The sequence below is a fragment of the Panulirus ornatus genome, chromosome 12, assembly GCF_036320965.1.
Source record: "Panulirus ornatus isolate Po-2019 chromosome 12, ASM3632096v1, whole genome shotgun sequence".
Taxonomy (NCBI): Eukaryota; Metazoa; Arthropoda; class Malacostraca; order Decapoda; family Palinuridae; genus Panulirus; species Panulirus ornatus.
Window position 1 is genome coordinate 70,605,903 of NC_092235.1, and position 13,055 is coordinate 70,618,957.

At 39.9% G+C, this 13,055-nt stretch overlaps 1 protein-coding gene across 3 annotated transcripts in view; it reads left to right on the forward strand.

Annotated features, from left to right (window-relative positions):
• The window catches only part of LOC139752232 (protein FAN-like), a 162,566-nt gene that overhangs the window by 74,377 nt on the left and 75,134 nt on the right, over nucleotides 1-13,055 (forward strand). For all 3 annotated transcript variants that reach the window (XM_071668259.1, XM_071668260.1, XM_071668261.1), the window contains exons 11-12: nucleotides 2,633-2,787; nucleotides 8,761-8,939. In XM_071668259.1, coding sequence (XP_071524360.1) covers nucleotides 2,633-2,787; nucleotides 8,761-8,939 — 334 coding nt within the window. The remainder of the gene's footprint in view (nucleotides 1-2,632; nucleotides 2,788-8,760; nucleotides 8,940-13,055) is intronic.

Consider the following 13,055-nt stretch of genomic DNA (forward strand, 5'->3'; position numbering starts at 1 on the left):
TTATTTCATACTCTATCCTCATTGCTTAAATTTTGCTCAGGTTGAATTTCATCAACCACTTATTGGACCAACTTTGGAATCTGTTTAGATCCCCATTGTAAGCTGATGCATTCCTCCTCTCCACTTCCCTCATGAGCTTTGTGTTATCTGAAAACATATTGAGATATGAGTACATGACTTCAAGCAAGTCATTTACATTGATCCAGAAGAGTAATGGTCGCAGAACAGAACCTTGTGACACTCCAGTGGTTACCATGGCCCATTTAGAAAATGCTCATCTGACTTGTTTTTTCCCTTTCTCTTATATTATCTTGTATCCCCTGAAGGAGTTTTCCCCCTTATTCCAACCAGATGTTCCAGCATCTCAGTCAGCCTGCCTCCCATGTGGTATAGTTTCAAATGCTTTTTGGCAGTCCAGATACAAAGATTCAGCCATCCTTTCCTCTTGTCTAAGACAGAGCTCACTCTCTTGTACAAATCTAAGTGGTTTATTGCACTTTAGTTGTTTTCCCTCTGCAGAAGGTCATCCACTTGCTTTCTGATAGCCCTTTCCAAAACCTTACATGCTACATTCATTAGTGAGATGGGTCTTTATTGCAGTACCCATTCTTGGTCTCTGTTCATATAGATAGGTATGACATTTGCATTATGTTTATGTAACTTTTACTCTGGTAATGCTTATGTTCTGGCATAGAGATATATGAAGTGATGGTTACACATGATATTTTACCTCCTCTTTAAAGAAATTTATGTAATTTCTTAGAATTAGTGATAATGTACCAAATTGACATCCACAGTTAAGCCCTACATACAGTGCTTGGTATCTCCTGACTGCTTCATGTACCCTGATTCAGTCCAGTGATAACATGTCAGTCCCTGAATACCACAGCTCTCCAGTTTGTTTCATCCAGTGAATAGCCCTCACCCTCCCAACTTTTCTTGCCCATGTATCTACTTAGTCAGTCTCTCTTCCCTCATCCTCCTCACATGTCTATTACATTTCAGCACACCCTCATCAGTTTTCTCAGTCATACTCAGCTTACTTTCACACCTCTATCTAACACTCATCATTCCTTATGTGACCAACCAAAGGACACTGTAGTATCCTTAGGCATTTCATTCCCATATTCCTCTCTCCTATGTCCTTTTGCATTTTGGCCCATGCAACACTGATAGAACTACTGTGCCTTCACTTCTGCCTTCATGTTTCCATCCACTTTTAAGTCCATTCCATTACAGTGAAATCCTCGATTTATTGGACATATAGGGGGAAAGGGGTTTCAGTTAATGCCAAAAGTCCATTAACTGGAATGTAACCAAGTTGAAGTGTAGTTGAAGAGGTAAAGTCTTTAGTGAAAGGGAAAAGAGAGTCCTTGGGAGATGTATAAAAGAAAGCAGCAAATCAAGAGGAAGGTGCAAGGAGTTGATAAAGAGGGCAAATGAGAGTTGAATCTGGTCCCTTAAATCTGAAATCTATTATATTGGGGTCCATTAAATTGAGGATTTACTGTCTATCTAAAACTCTACACTTTCTCCAGGTCCTCCCCATTCAGATGTACTCTCAAACCATCTTTCTCATCTCCCTGCTGCATCTCATCACGTTACTTATGTTCACATTTACACAACTTTTAACTTTCACATGCATTCCCAAACTTTTATCACTAGTATCTGGAGTTTCTTCATCGAGTCTCTCGAGAATTGTCATCTGGAAATGGTGACTAATTCACCTCCTAGGCCCCTTATCCCTGGTATGCCATGAAACTGCCCCTGACTCTAGGATCCTTGTATTCACCCTTCATCTCCCTGTCCATAAACAGATCATGGTGACATCATGCATTCTTAATACAGACCCACCATTACCAAGAACCATAGACCCACCTCCCTTTATAGTCATTTGCATTCCTAACTCGTAGTAAAATCTTCACAGAATTTTATAACTTTCTGTCTACCCTGTCATATGCTCTCTCCAGATGCATAAATGCCATATATCTTCCTCTCGGAGTATTTCTCACCCCAGTTCTTCAAAGCAATCACCTAGTCCACACATCTTCTACCCCATTTGAAGCAACACTACTCCTCCTACATCAGATGTGCTGTGCAAACCACCATCCTCTCAGTCACCACTTTCCCATACACTGTGATTGGTGCACAAAACAGACTTATGCCTCTGTAGAGCATTCTCTTTTGTTCCCCTTGCCTTTACATACAAGCATTATACATGCATTCTGCCAATCCATAGGTTTCTGTCATAGCTTATTTGAACACTGTCATCATGTATCATTTTATGTGTTCATGATGTAAAGCATGGATGAGAGTAAACCTGAAATATTGTAACCATTCCTTTCATAAATATGATTCTTAATGTCCGATGATGTTACAGGACCGTTGCAAAGATATGCCTGAGCCAAGGTTCTTATATGGCTCCCACTACTCTACATACAAGCCTTTACTTTACATACAAGCATTATACATGCATTCTGCCAATCCATAGGTTTCTGTCATAGCTTATTTGAACACTGTCATCATGTATCATTTTATGTGTTCATGATGTAAAGCATGGATGAGAGTAAACCTGAAATATTGTAACCATTCCTTTCATAAATATGATTCTTAATGTCCGATGATGTTACAGGACCGTTGCAAAGATATGCCTGAGCCAAGGTTCTTATATGGCTCCCACTACTCTACACCAGGATTTGTTTTGTTCTACCTGGTACGACAGTATCCCCAGTACATGCTGTGTCTGCAGAATGGCCGCTTTGATCATCCTGATAGAATGTTTAATAGGTGAGTTTACTATTGATAGCTATATAATGTTATCACATTATTTATGATAATACTAGTGTATTCTCCTTGAAAGGAGGGATAGTAAGTTGTCTGGTAGGTGGTTTGTCTTGATTATGATTCCTCTGATCGTATGTTCTTTGTGTTAGGATTACTTATCTAGCTTTATGTAATTGACTTAAAGCCATAAGACCATTCTCTGTATATTTTTATCACATTATACACCTACTTTAAAAAACACACACACTTTTTCTGACCCCCATTCATCTTTCTGTTACTTCTATACATCCAAGATAAGAACTAGTGTCTGTTACTGAAACCTTTGTTGTTTCTCTTGCATAGCATGGCAGACACTTAAGGGTCACTTTGTCTGTTGTCATCTGTTCGTCTCTCACACATTTTCTTTTGTCAAGAGGTACTCCAACCTGCAATTTAGCTGTGGTAATAACTTGAAAATTTTAAGTCAGATACAGTTTTTTCAGCATCTCAAGAATTGAATGGCATAGAACCCATAATTCTAGATTAGATTTTGCCTTTAAGAAACAAAGAGTCCTGTTAGTCCTGTTTAGATATCAAAATTTCTTTTCTTCTGAACAGTTTCTCCATTTGTAAGCTTCAACCAAGAACTTAACCTGGCTCACAACTCTAAGAATATTCCAGTTGTGGATATGGAACTTAATGCGTTTTAAAAAATTTTCAAAAAATGTTTCTTAATTTTTGTATCGCTTGCAAGTGACACGAGTATTTTATGGAACACTCTGCCAATTTTCATATTAAATGAATCTCCTTAGCAGAGAGCTCTGCATTAGCATTAATTTGATATTCACCAAAAAGATTTACATTGTGCACATAATGCATCAAAATACATCATAGCAATATCCGTGTGCTTGTCAGGACCTTGTTAAGATTTTTGAATGTAGAGTAACTTTACCTTTTATTCTTTGGAAGGAAATTTTTCTTGTGAAATGAAGTCATTAGAGAGAAAAGAATGTGTTTATAAACATTCTAACTCTCGGCAGGTTGCATATATGGTCAGGTAAACATAACTTTCTGAGGTATAAAAAAGTAGCCAACAACTTTGATAAGTGGACCCTGGGTAACTATCTTATTTTTGACTATTGTTTTTCTCTCAGGAGTGTCTTGTGAATATGAAATTATATTTCCAAGGAATACAAGAGTCAGGGCATTCCAACCCAAAGGATGCTGCTGAGGAACTACTAGCCTTTACTCTTTATTCAGAGTGATCAACATGGCACAGGCAAAACATGTCATAGTCAAAGGCCATATCAGTTGAAAAGAATGAAGTGGGGAAAAAAGAACGTAGAAATTTATCAGGGCCCTACAGTTATTATTTTGTGTGTGTGTGTGTGTGTGTGTGTGTGTGTGTGTGTGTGTGTGTGTTGGAGTCTTCAGTCATGGAGAAAACTCAACATCAGGACTAGCCCTTAATTGGAATATAAAGATGTCAGTGAAAAGAAGAAAGAGAGTGAAAAAAGTATTTTAAAAGTCCATGAGAATCTGAAAAACCTGTCTTTAAGAAATAAAAAGTGTCCGGTCATAGTTATTGGGAAAGATATGAGAGGGTAGAGAGTTCCAAAGCTTTAAGGTGGCCCACCCTTGAGTTGCCAGTGACCACACAGAATCATTTGATTCAGCAGCTTGTTATGTATTTTGTGGTCTCACTAATGGTGGGAGCATGCCAGCAGCAAGCTCTCAGGAGCAAAAACCAGAGTAATGTCTGGGAAAAAGAGAAACTAAACCACCATTGTGGCATAGGGCAAGCAGGTCAAGTTTTGAAGTTTGCTTGGGTGAGATGATAAGTCAGATCACTTTTGACTCAGCTTTGTCAAAAAAGGATGTAAGAGCAGTACTTGATACAAGGATAGATCGGTCCTTTGTATAAATGGAGCAACTATTCAGATGAAAGAAATTTTGACCTCTAAACAGGACCCCCTGTTTCTTAAAGGTAAACATTAGTTACTTCCTTATTGTGAGGTTTCCGAGATAGGGAAGGTTTTACAGTAATACCAAGCATGTTCATTCAATCAAGAGGTGGAGGTACAGATCCATCAAAGATGAGTGGAAAGCTGTTAGGAATTTTCAATAGAGAGATGGGCAGAATGGATCTTGGAGGCATTAAACATAACCAAATTCTGTCTACCCCCAGTGAGATATCCAGTCCTAATCTGAGTTTATTGAGGAAGTTGTGTCGAGATAAGATGCAAATCAAGTGAGAGAAAAGGGAGCAGATTTGAAGAGTGTGGAGGAATGCATTGTTGAGTCATGAGCAAGTGAATGCATTTGGTTATATGTAAGAAGAAAGAAAATTGTTGATAAAAGGAGAAAAGTGTAGGAGATAGAACAGAACCTTCAGGAACACCATTGTTGATGGAGAAAAGGGGAGAGGCTAATGCATCAACCACAGAGATAGATCGGCATGAGGAGAAGCTAGATGTGGGAGACTAAAGTGATGAAGGGAAGATGAGAGAGGAAAGCTTATTAACGAGACTCTGGTGCAACACCGTCAAAAGCTTTGGATATATCAAGGGCAACTCCATAGGTTCCCCAAAATATTTCTGGGAAGATGATCAGATATTAGTAAGACTGGAAAAGATATCACTGGTGGACCTCACCATGTGGAAACCATAGTGATGATCAGAGAGATATCTGAAGTTTTCAGACCTTTCTCTGAAAAGGTAGAAAGCTTAGAGAACAAGGGAGTATAAGAGGAAGAAGAAACTTCTGCTGCTTAGCTATTCGATGTAAGGAGATATTATAAAGGTCAATACAGAAGTGGCTGATTGCCACACAGAAACTGTGGGAAGCAGCATCTGGATGCGTGCCCCAGGTCCAAGCCTAGGGGGCAGGAACACTTGCTGACAGAACATGAGGACAGTGGCCAAGATAGTACTTTTAGAACAGAGATTGAGTAGCAACATTGGTGGTGAACAGAAAGGTATGATTGAAGAGATGAGACCAGGATTATTAATGAAACAGAAGGCCTTTGATTCCTCTCTGGTTGATAAAGAGAAAGAAGAATCACCCTATTTATATGAGCAGTACTGTGTATTGGGGTGAATAAAACCCACATACATATGAAATAGATGCTTACAAGAAATATTATTACGGCATCTGTATAACACCTTCACATTTTAGGAAGCAGACTTTGTGATGTTGATTATGTGGGGTTTTCAGGACAGGGTAGAGGATCTGGTTATGCCCATCTTATGTATGTTATTAATCTCTGATGCCTGTTCCAATTGGAACTCCCTCATAGGCGTGACCACAGCAACAGAGTCTCCATAACTAAAGAACTCCAGTACTGCTTCTTGTCTTTTATTGCCTCACCCTTAACAGGCCACCAGCAGAAGGCAAGTCTAGCGCAGTGCTTGCAGAGATTCCAACCTAATGTTCCTAAAGACCACAGAGGGAAATGAATGACTCTTAAATAGAGACAATGGGAGAAATTGCATTTTAACATTGGTAAATTTAGATAAGTTGCTGCTTCTCCTGTCTGAAATATTGTACAATCAGAACTGAGATTGGAAATATGTCTATCTATCTATATATCTATTTATATCTCTGACACCCATTCCTCCAGGAATTCCCATCAGTGGGGTGGCCACAGCAAAAGTCTCTACTTATCCCTAATCTTGCATGCCTTCCTTGCATACACTATTCCATGCATTCTTCAACCATTTCTCTCCCTCCAGTGTCATTCCACTATACTCTCCTTGTCATAGGTGGTCTTCATCCCACACCAACCCCTTTGATTTTACTGCTATACACTTTCCATGTAAACTCCCCGTCTTATATTCTTTCCACATGCCCAGACCACTTCATGGTATTACTTTTCACCCACTCTGTCACTCCACAATTCATTTCCTTTGCATTCTCTGCCATACCTCATATCTGATACACCCCTTCATTTCTTTTTTCATTCCATCAAGTCATACTACATGCTCCTCCCAGATAGCTCATTTCCCCAGCCTAGATTTTTGACCTCTGTGACTCATTCCATGGCCATATCTCGGCTGCATAAAGGGTTGGAAGGACTATGCTGTTCCTTAATCTTTTATTTCCTTTCATTCTTATACCTCAATCCTTCAGTATTCTGTTAAGGGACCCAGTGATTCTTCTACCTTGTACTCCTCTCTCCCTTTTCTCTCTTTCCATTTCACTAAACATCCCGAAGATAGCCCCTAAATACTTAAATTTTATCACCTCTTCCAGTCTTTCTCCTCCATATGTATAACATCATTTAGGACACTTTCTTCTTTCATTCTGTAAGGTTTTGCAGGATCTATACTTTCACTCTGTTTTGTTTTCTTTCAAACATCATTACTTTACTTTTACTTACATTTACCTGCAAATGCCTACACTTCCACTCATTATAAAACACTTACAACCTTCCACAATTCCTCTTCACTCTCAGCAAATAACGCAGTATCATCCACAAACAGGCTTGTCACTCGCCTCCATACCTGACTGCTACACTCCATCTGTGCACTTTCTGTCTTGGATGTTTGCCTTTTATGTCTTTTATCATTCCATCTGTATATATATTAAAAAGTCACAGTGACATCACACAGTCCTGCCTCACACCCACTCTCAGTCAACTCACACATGCATTTGCTACTCCATAGAAGGCTGTCAGTATGTGCAGTATGAGACAGAGTATAAGTATTAGGAGGAGGAGAAAGGAAATTAAGGTGAATTGTGTGTGAAGTGGAGTCATCACCATAAGAGTCAATAGTCCTAGAAGGAATAGAAAATGTATCTTTTTCCTTAGCATTACTAAAAACGTTTCTTTAGAGAAAATCAAGGAAAGGGTTTTTGGCACTTCTTCCAAATTCTTCAGGCGGTACTTAGGTGTTGTGGACCTACCTTCTGTAATACTGGGGATTCCTCCTAAAAGAGGGTTGGATTCCAATGTGCATCTAACTCATTTAGGGTATAGTTTTATCAGAACATTATTTTGTAAACCCTCATCCTTTGTGTGGTAATGCTTTAATGCTCATGGGACAGACAGTAGAGGAGAAAAATGTGGATTTAGAAAGTTGTAAAACATTATTTCTTATGAAGCTTTGCCCCACCAGCATTTTTTCTTGGTTTTCTTACCTCGTCCTTTCTCAAAAAACCTTTCTCTGTACCTACTGTGACCTCTTGAGGGTTGTCACTGGCAATCTGCAGATTTTGAGCACTAAAAGGCTGGAAGTGAGTAGGCCAGTTACATCAGCTTGTTGATGGTTGCTTATTGGCTGAGGATGGGCCTGAAATAAACAAGCTGCTGCAGTCACAAGTAAGTGGTTAGCAAAGGGTCAGTGAAGGCTAGTGCTTTCTCACTGAAAATCCTGAGGGTTGGAAAGTCCTAACCCATATATTCCTAGAGATATATATCTCATGCTAATGGGACAGCACTTTGGGGAGATGACCAAATAATGGAGCAATGGTGTAATACCATACATCTTCAGATGTCATGTTGTCTTAGTAATTCCTTCCTTCACTTTTGTTTCCTCTTGCTTTTGCTTTTCTCTTTCTACTTCCCTACCTTGCTTCCTTCTTCTGAATACTTGAGGTAGAGTGCCTCATCATTTGACAGTGCAAGCAAGCATTGTCTCTGCACTTATATTGTACACCAAACTAGCTTGTGGAAGTCTTCAGCAGATGTTTTAAGCATTGTTGCTGGAGATCTTTGATGCATGAATATCTGAGAAAAATTCTGCATGTACCCCTGTGCTTTGAACATGGAGGAAGATGATAAAGAAAAAGACTGGGAGTGGCTAAAGGTAAACATATTGATGCTTAGATACGATGATATGAAGAGATAGATGTATTTGATTGTAGAAAATTGTCCAAGATAATAGTTTTCAGAAAATTCACATTGATAGAAAGAGTACTTTTGTTTTTATATGTTCTACCAAGTCTAGATGTACGTGAGTTCATTTGTACATTGTTAATGAATTTCTTTTCTAGCCTCCCTGAAACCTGGTGTAATGTCACTACAAACCCATCAGACTTCAAAGAGCTTATACCAAACTTCTACAATTTGGATGGTTCTGCGGATTTCCTCACTAATTCACTACGGATCAACTTCGGTGTGAGGCAGAATGGAAAGCCAGTTGGTGAAGTAGAATTACCTCCATGGGCAAAAGGTTATTGTGGAATGTAATTCTTTGGGGGGCTCTGATTTTTTTTTCTTTTTTGAAGTAGACATTGCTATCCAGTAGAAGTGACATTTTTGGTGTCGGTTTTCAGAGTAGTAGTGTTTGGTAGGGTATTATATGAGGGTTCCTTTCCTGGATACAATCAGAATACGAAGCATTTGTGGTGGTTTGTTACAAATTCCCAAGCTCCATCCTATCTTTCTGATATTATGGTATTCCTATGTCTCAGCTTTTGTCATTTCCCTATTTTTGTTTTTCATGTTTATCTTTGCAGGCATCCTACCTTTGATTTCTACTTTCTGAATATATATGGAGTAACCCTTTTCATTTTGCATCTAATTTTCCTACTGAAAACATACTTTTGTTGAAAATGGCAAAATGTGAGGTAAGAGTTAGATGGGATGATTGTATTGTACTGATGAAACATGGATGAACATGATGAAACTTAATCACAGTAGTATGGAAATGATACTGCTCAGGTAACTGAATCAGAGGAAGAATTGAATAGATTGGAAAGTCATATGGATGTTATGGTAGGGAAGAAGAGGATATTGAATATGCACATAGGAGTAAGATGTTTGTTTTTGAAGGACAGACTGTCACTGTGTAATATTAATTAGAATGGATAAGTACTAGAAAAATGTAAATGAGTTTGGATGTATGAGAGTGATTTGTATGTTATTATTATTATTGCTATTTAATTTATATTTATTTATTTTCCTTGATTGCTGTTTCCCGCATCAGCAAGGTAGTGCTAGGATACAGACGAAGAATGGCCCATCCACTCCTATACACTTATGTGTACGTAAATGCCCATACACGCAAATATACATATCAACATATACACATATACATACACATACACAGACATATACATACATACATGTGTACATATTCATACTTTCTTGCCCTCATCCATTCCTGGTGACACCCGCCCCACAGGAAACAGCATCACTACCCCCTGCTTCAGCGAGGTAGCACCAGGAAAACAGACAAAAAAAAAGGCCACATTTGTTCACACTTAGTCTCTTGCTATCATGTGTAATGCATCAAAACCACAGCTCCCTTTCCCCATCCAGGCCCCACAGACCTTTCCATGGTTTACGCCAGATGTTTCACATGCCCTAGTTCAGTCCACAGACAGCACGTTTTTGTTGTTATTATTGCTTTCAAGAATGTATGTGAGAAATACTTAGAAAAACAAATGGATTTGTATGTAGCATTTATGGACCAGCAGAAGGCATATGATAGAGTTAATCTGAGGAAGGTGTTAAGAGTATATGGTGAGGGAGGCAAGTTTCTAGAAGCAGTGAAAAGTTTTTATTGAGGATATAAGGCATGTGTACGAGTAGGAAGAGAGGAAAGTGATTGGTTCCCAGTGAATGTTGGTTTGCGGCAGGGGTGCGTGATGTCTCCATGGTTGTTTGATCTGTTTATAGATGGGGTTGTTAGGGAGGTGAATGCAAGAGTTTTGGAGAGAGGGGCAAGTATGCAGTCTGTTGTGGATGAGAGGGCTTGGGAAGTGAATCAGTTGTTGTTCACTGATGATACAGCACTGGTGGCTGATTCGGGTGATAAACTGCAGAAGTAGGTGACTGAGTTTGGTAAAGTAAGTTAAAGAAAAAAGCTGAGAGTAAATGTGAATAAGAGCAAGGTTATTAGGTACAGTAGGGCTGAGGGACAAGTCAATTAGGAGGTAAGTTTGAATGGAGAAAAACTGGGGGAAGTGAAGTGTTTTAGATATTTGGGTGTGGATTTGGCAGCAGATGGAACCATGGAAGCAGAAGTGAGTCACAGGGTGGGGGAGGGGGCGAAGGTTCTGGGAGCGTTGAAGAATGTGTGGAAGGCAAGAACATTATCTCAGAAGGCAAAAAATGGATATGTTTGAAGGATAAGTGGTTCCAACAATGTTATATGGTTGCAAGGCATGGGCTATAGATCGGGTTGTGCGGAGGAGGATGGATGTGTTGAAAATGAGATGTTTAAGGACAATATGTGGTGTGAGGTGGTATGATCGAGTAACTAATGAGAGGGTAAAGAGAGTGTGTGATAATGAAAAGAGTGTGGTTCAGAAAGCAGAAGAGGGTGTATTGAAATGGTTTGGTCACATGGAGAGAATGAGGAAAGATTGACAAAGAAGATATGTGTGTCAGAGGTGGAGGGAACAAGGAGAAGTGGGAGACCAAATTGGAGGTGGAAGGATGGAGTGAAAAAGATTTTGAGCAATTAGGGCCTGAACATGCAGGAGGGTGAAAGGCATGCGAGGAGTAGAGTGAATTGGAATGATATGGTATACCGGGGGCGACGTGCTGTCTGTGGATTCAACCAGGGCATGTGAAGGGTCTAGGGTAAACCATGGAAAGTTTTGTGGGGCCAGGGTGTGGAAAGGGAGCTGTGGTTTCTGTGCATTATACATGACAGCTAGAGACTGAGTGTGAGCAAATGTGGCCTTTGTTGTCTTTTCCTAGCGCTATCTCGTGCAGGGGTAGGGGGTGTCATTTCATGTGTGACAGGGTGGTGATGGGAATGAATGAAAGCAGCAAGTATGAATTATGTACATGTGTATATATGTATATGTCTGTGTATGTATATATATGTATACGTTGAAATGTATGGGTATGTATATGTGCGTGTGTGGACATGTATGTATATACATGTATGTGTGGGTGTGTTGGGCCATTTTTTTGTCTGTTTTCTTGCGCTACCTCGCTAATGCGGGAGACAGCGACAAAATACAAGATAGATAGATATATAATTATTATTATTATTACTTCTGATATTATTATTGTTATTATTATTATTCATTTATTTATTTATTCATTTATTTATTTATTTTGCTTTGTCGCTGTCGCAAGGAAACAGACGAAAGAATGGCCCAACCCACCCACATACACATGTATATACATACACGTCCACACACTGCACATATTTTTTTTTTTTTTTTTTGCTTTGTCGCTGTCTCCCGCGTTTGCGAGGTAGCGCAAGGAAACAGACGAAAGAAATGGCCCAACCCACCCCCATACACATGTATATACATATGTCCACACACGCAAATATACATACCTACACAGCTTTCCATGGTTTACCCCAGACGCTTCACATGCCCCGATTCAATCCACTGACAGCACGTCAACCCCGGTATACCACATCGCTCCAATTCACTCTATTCCTTGCCCTCCTTTCACCCTCCTGCATGTTCAGGCCCCGATCACACAAAATCTTTTTCACTCCATCTTTCCACCTCCAATTTGGTCTCCCTCTTCTCCTCGTTCCCTCCACCTCCGACACATATATCCTCTTGGTCAATCTTTCCTCACTCATTCTCTCCATGTGACCAAACCATTTCAAAACACCCTCTTCTGCTCTCTCAACCACGCTCTTTTTATTTCCACACATCTCTCTTACCCTTACGTTACTTGCTCGATCAAACCACCTCACACCACACATTGTCCTCAAACATCTCATTTCCAGCACATCCATCCTCCTGCGCACAACTCTATCCATAGTCCACGCCTCGCAACCATACAACATTGTTGGAACCACTATTCCTTCAAACATACCCATTTTTGCTTTCCGAGATAATGTTCTCGACTTCCACACATTCTTCAAGGCTCCCAAAATTTTCGCCTCCTCCCCCACCCTATGATCCACTTCCGCTTCCATGGTTCCATCCGCTGCCAGATCCACTCCCAGATATCTAAAACACTTCACTTCCTCCAGTTTTTCTCCATTCAAACTCACCTCCCAATTGACTTGACCCTCAACCCTACTGTACCTAATAACCTTGCTCTTATTCACATTTACTCTTAACTTTCTTCTTTCACACACTTTACCAAACTCAGTCACCAGCTTCTGCAGTTTCTCACATGAATCAGCCACCAGCGCTGTATCATCAGCGAACAACAACTGACTCACTTCCCAAGCTCTCTCATCCCCAACAGACTTCATACTTGCCCCTCTTTCCAAAACTCTTGCATTCACCTCCCTAATAACCCCATCCATAAACAAATTAAACAACCATGGAGACATAACACACCCCTGCCGCAAACCTACATTCACTGAGAACCAACCACTTTCCTCTCTTCCTACACGTACACATGCCTT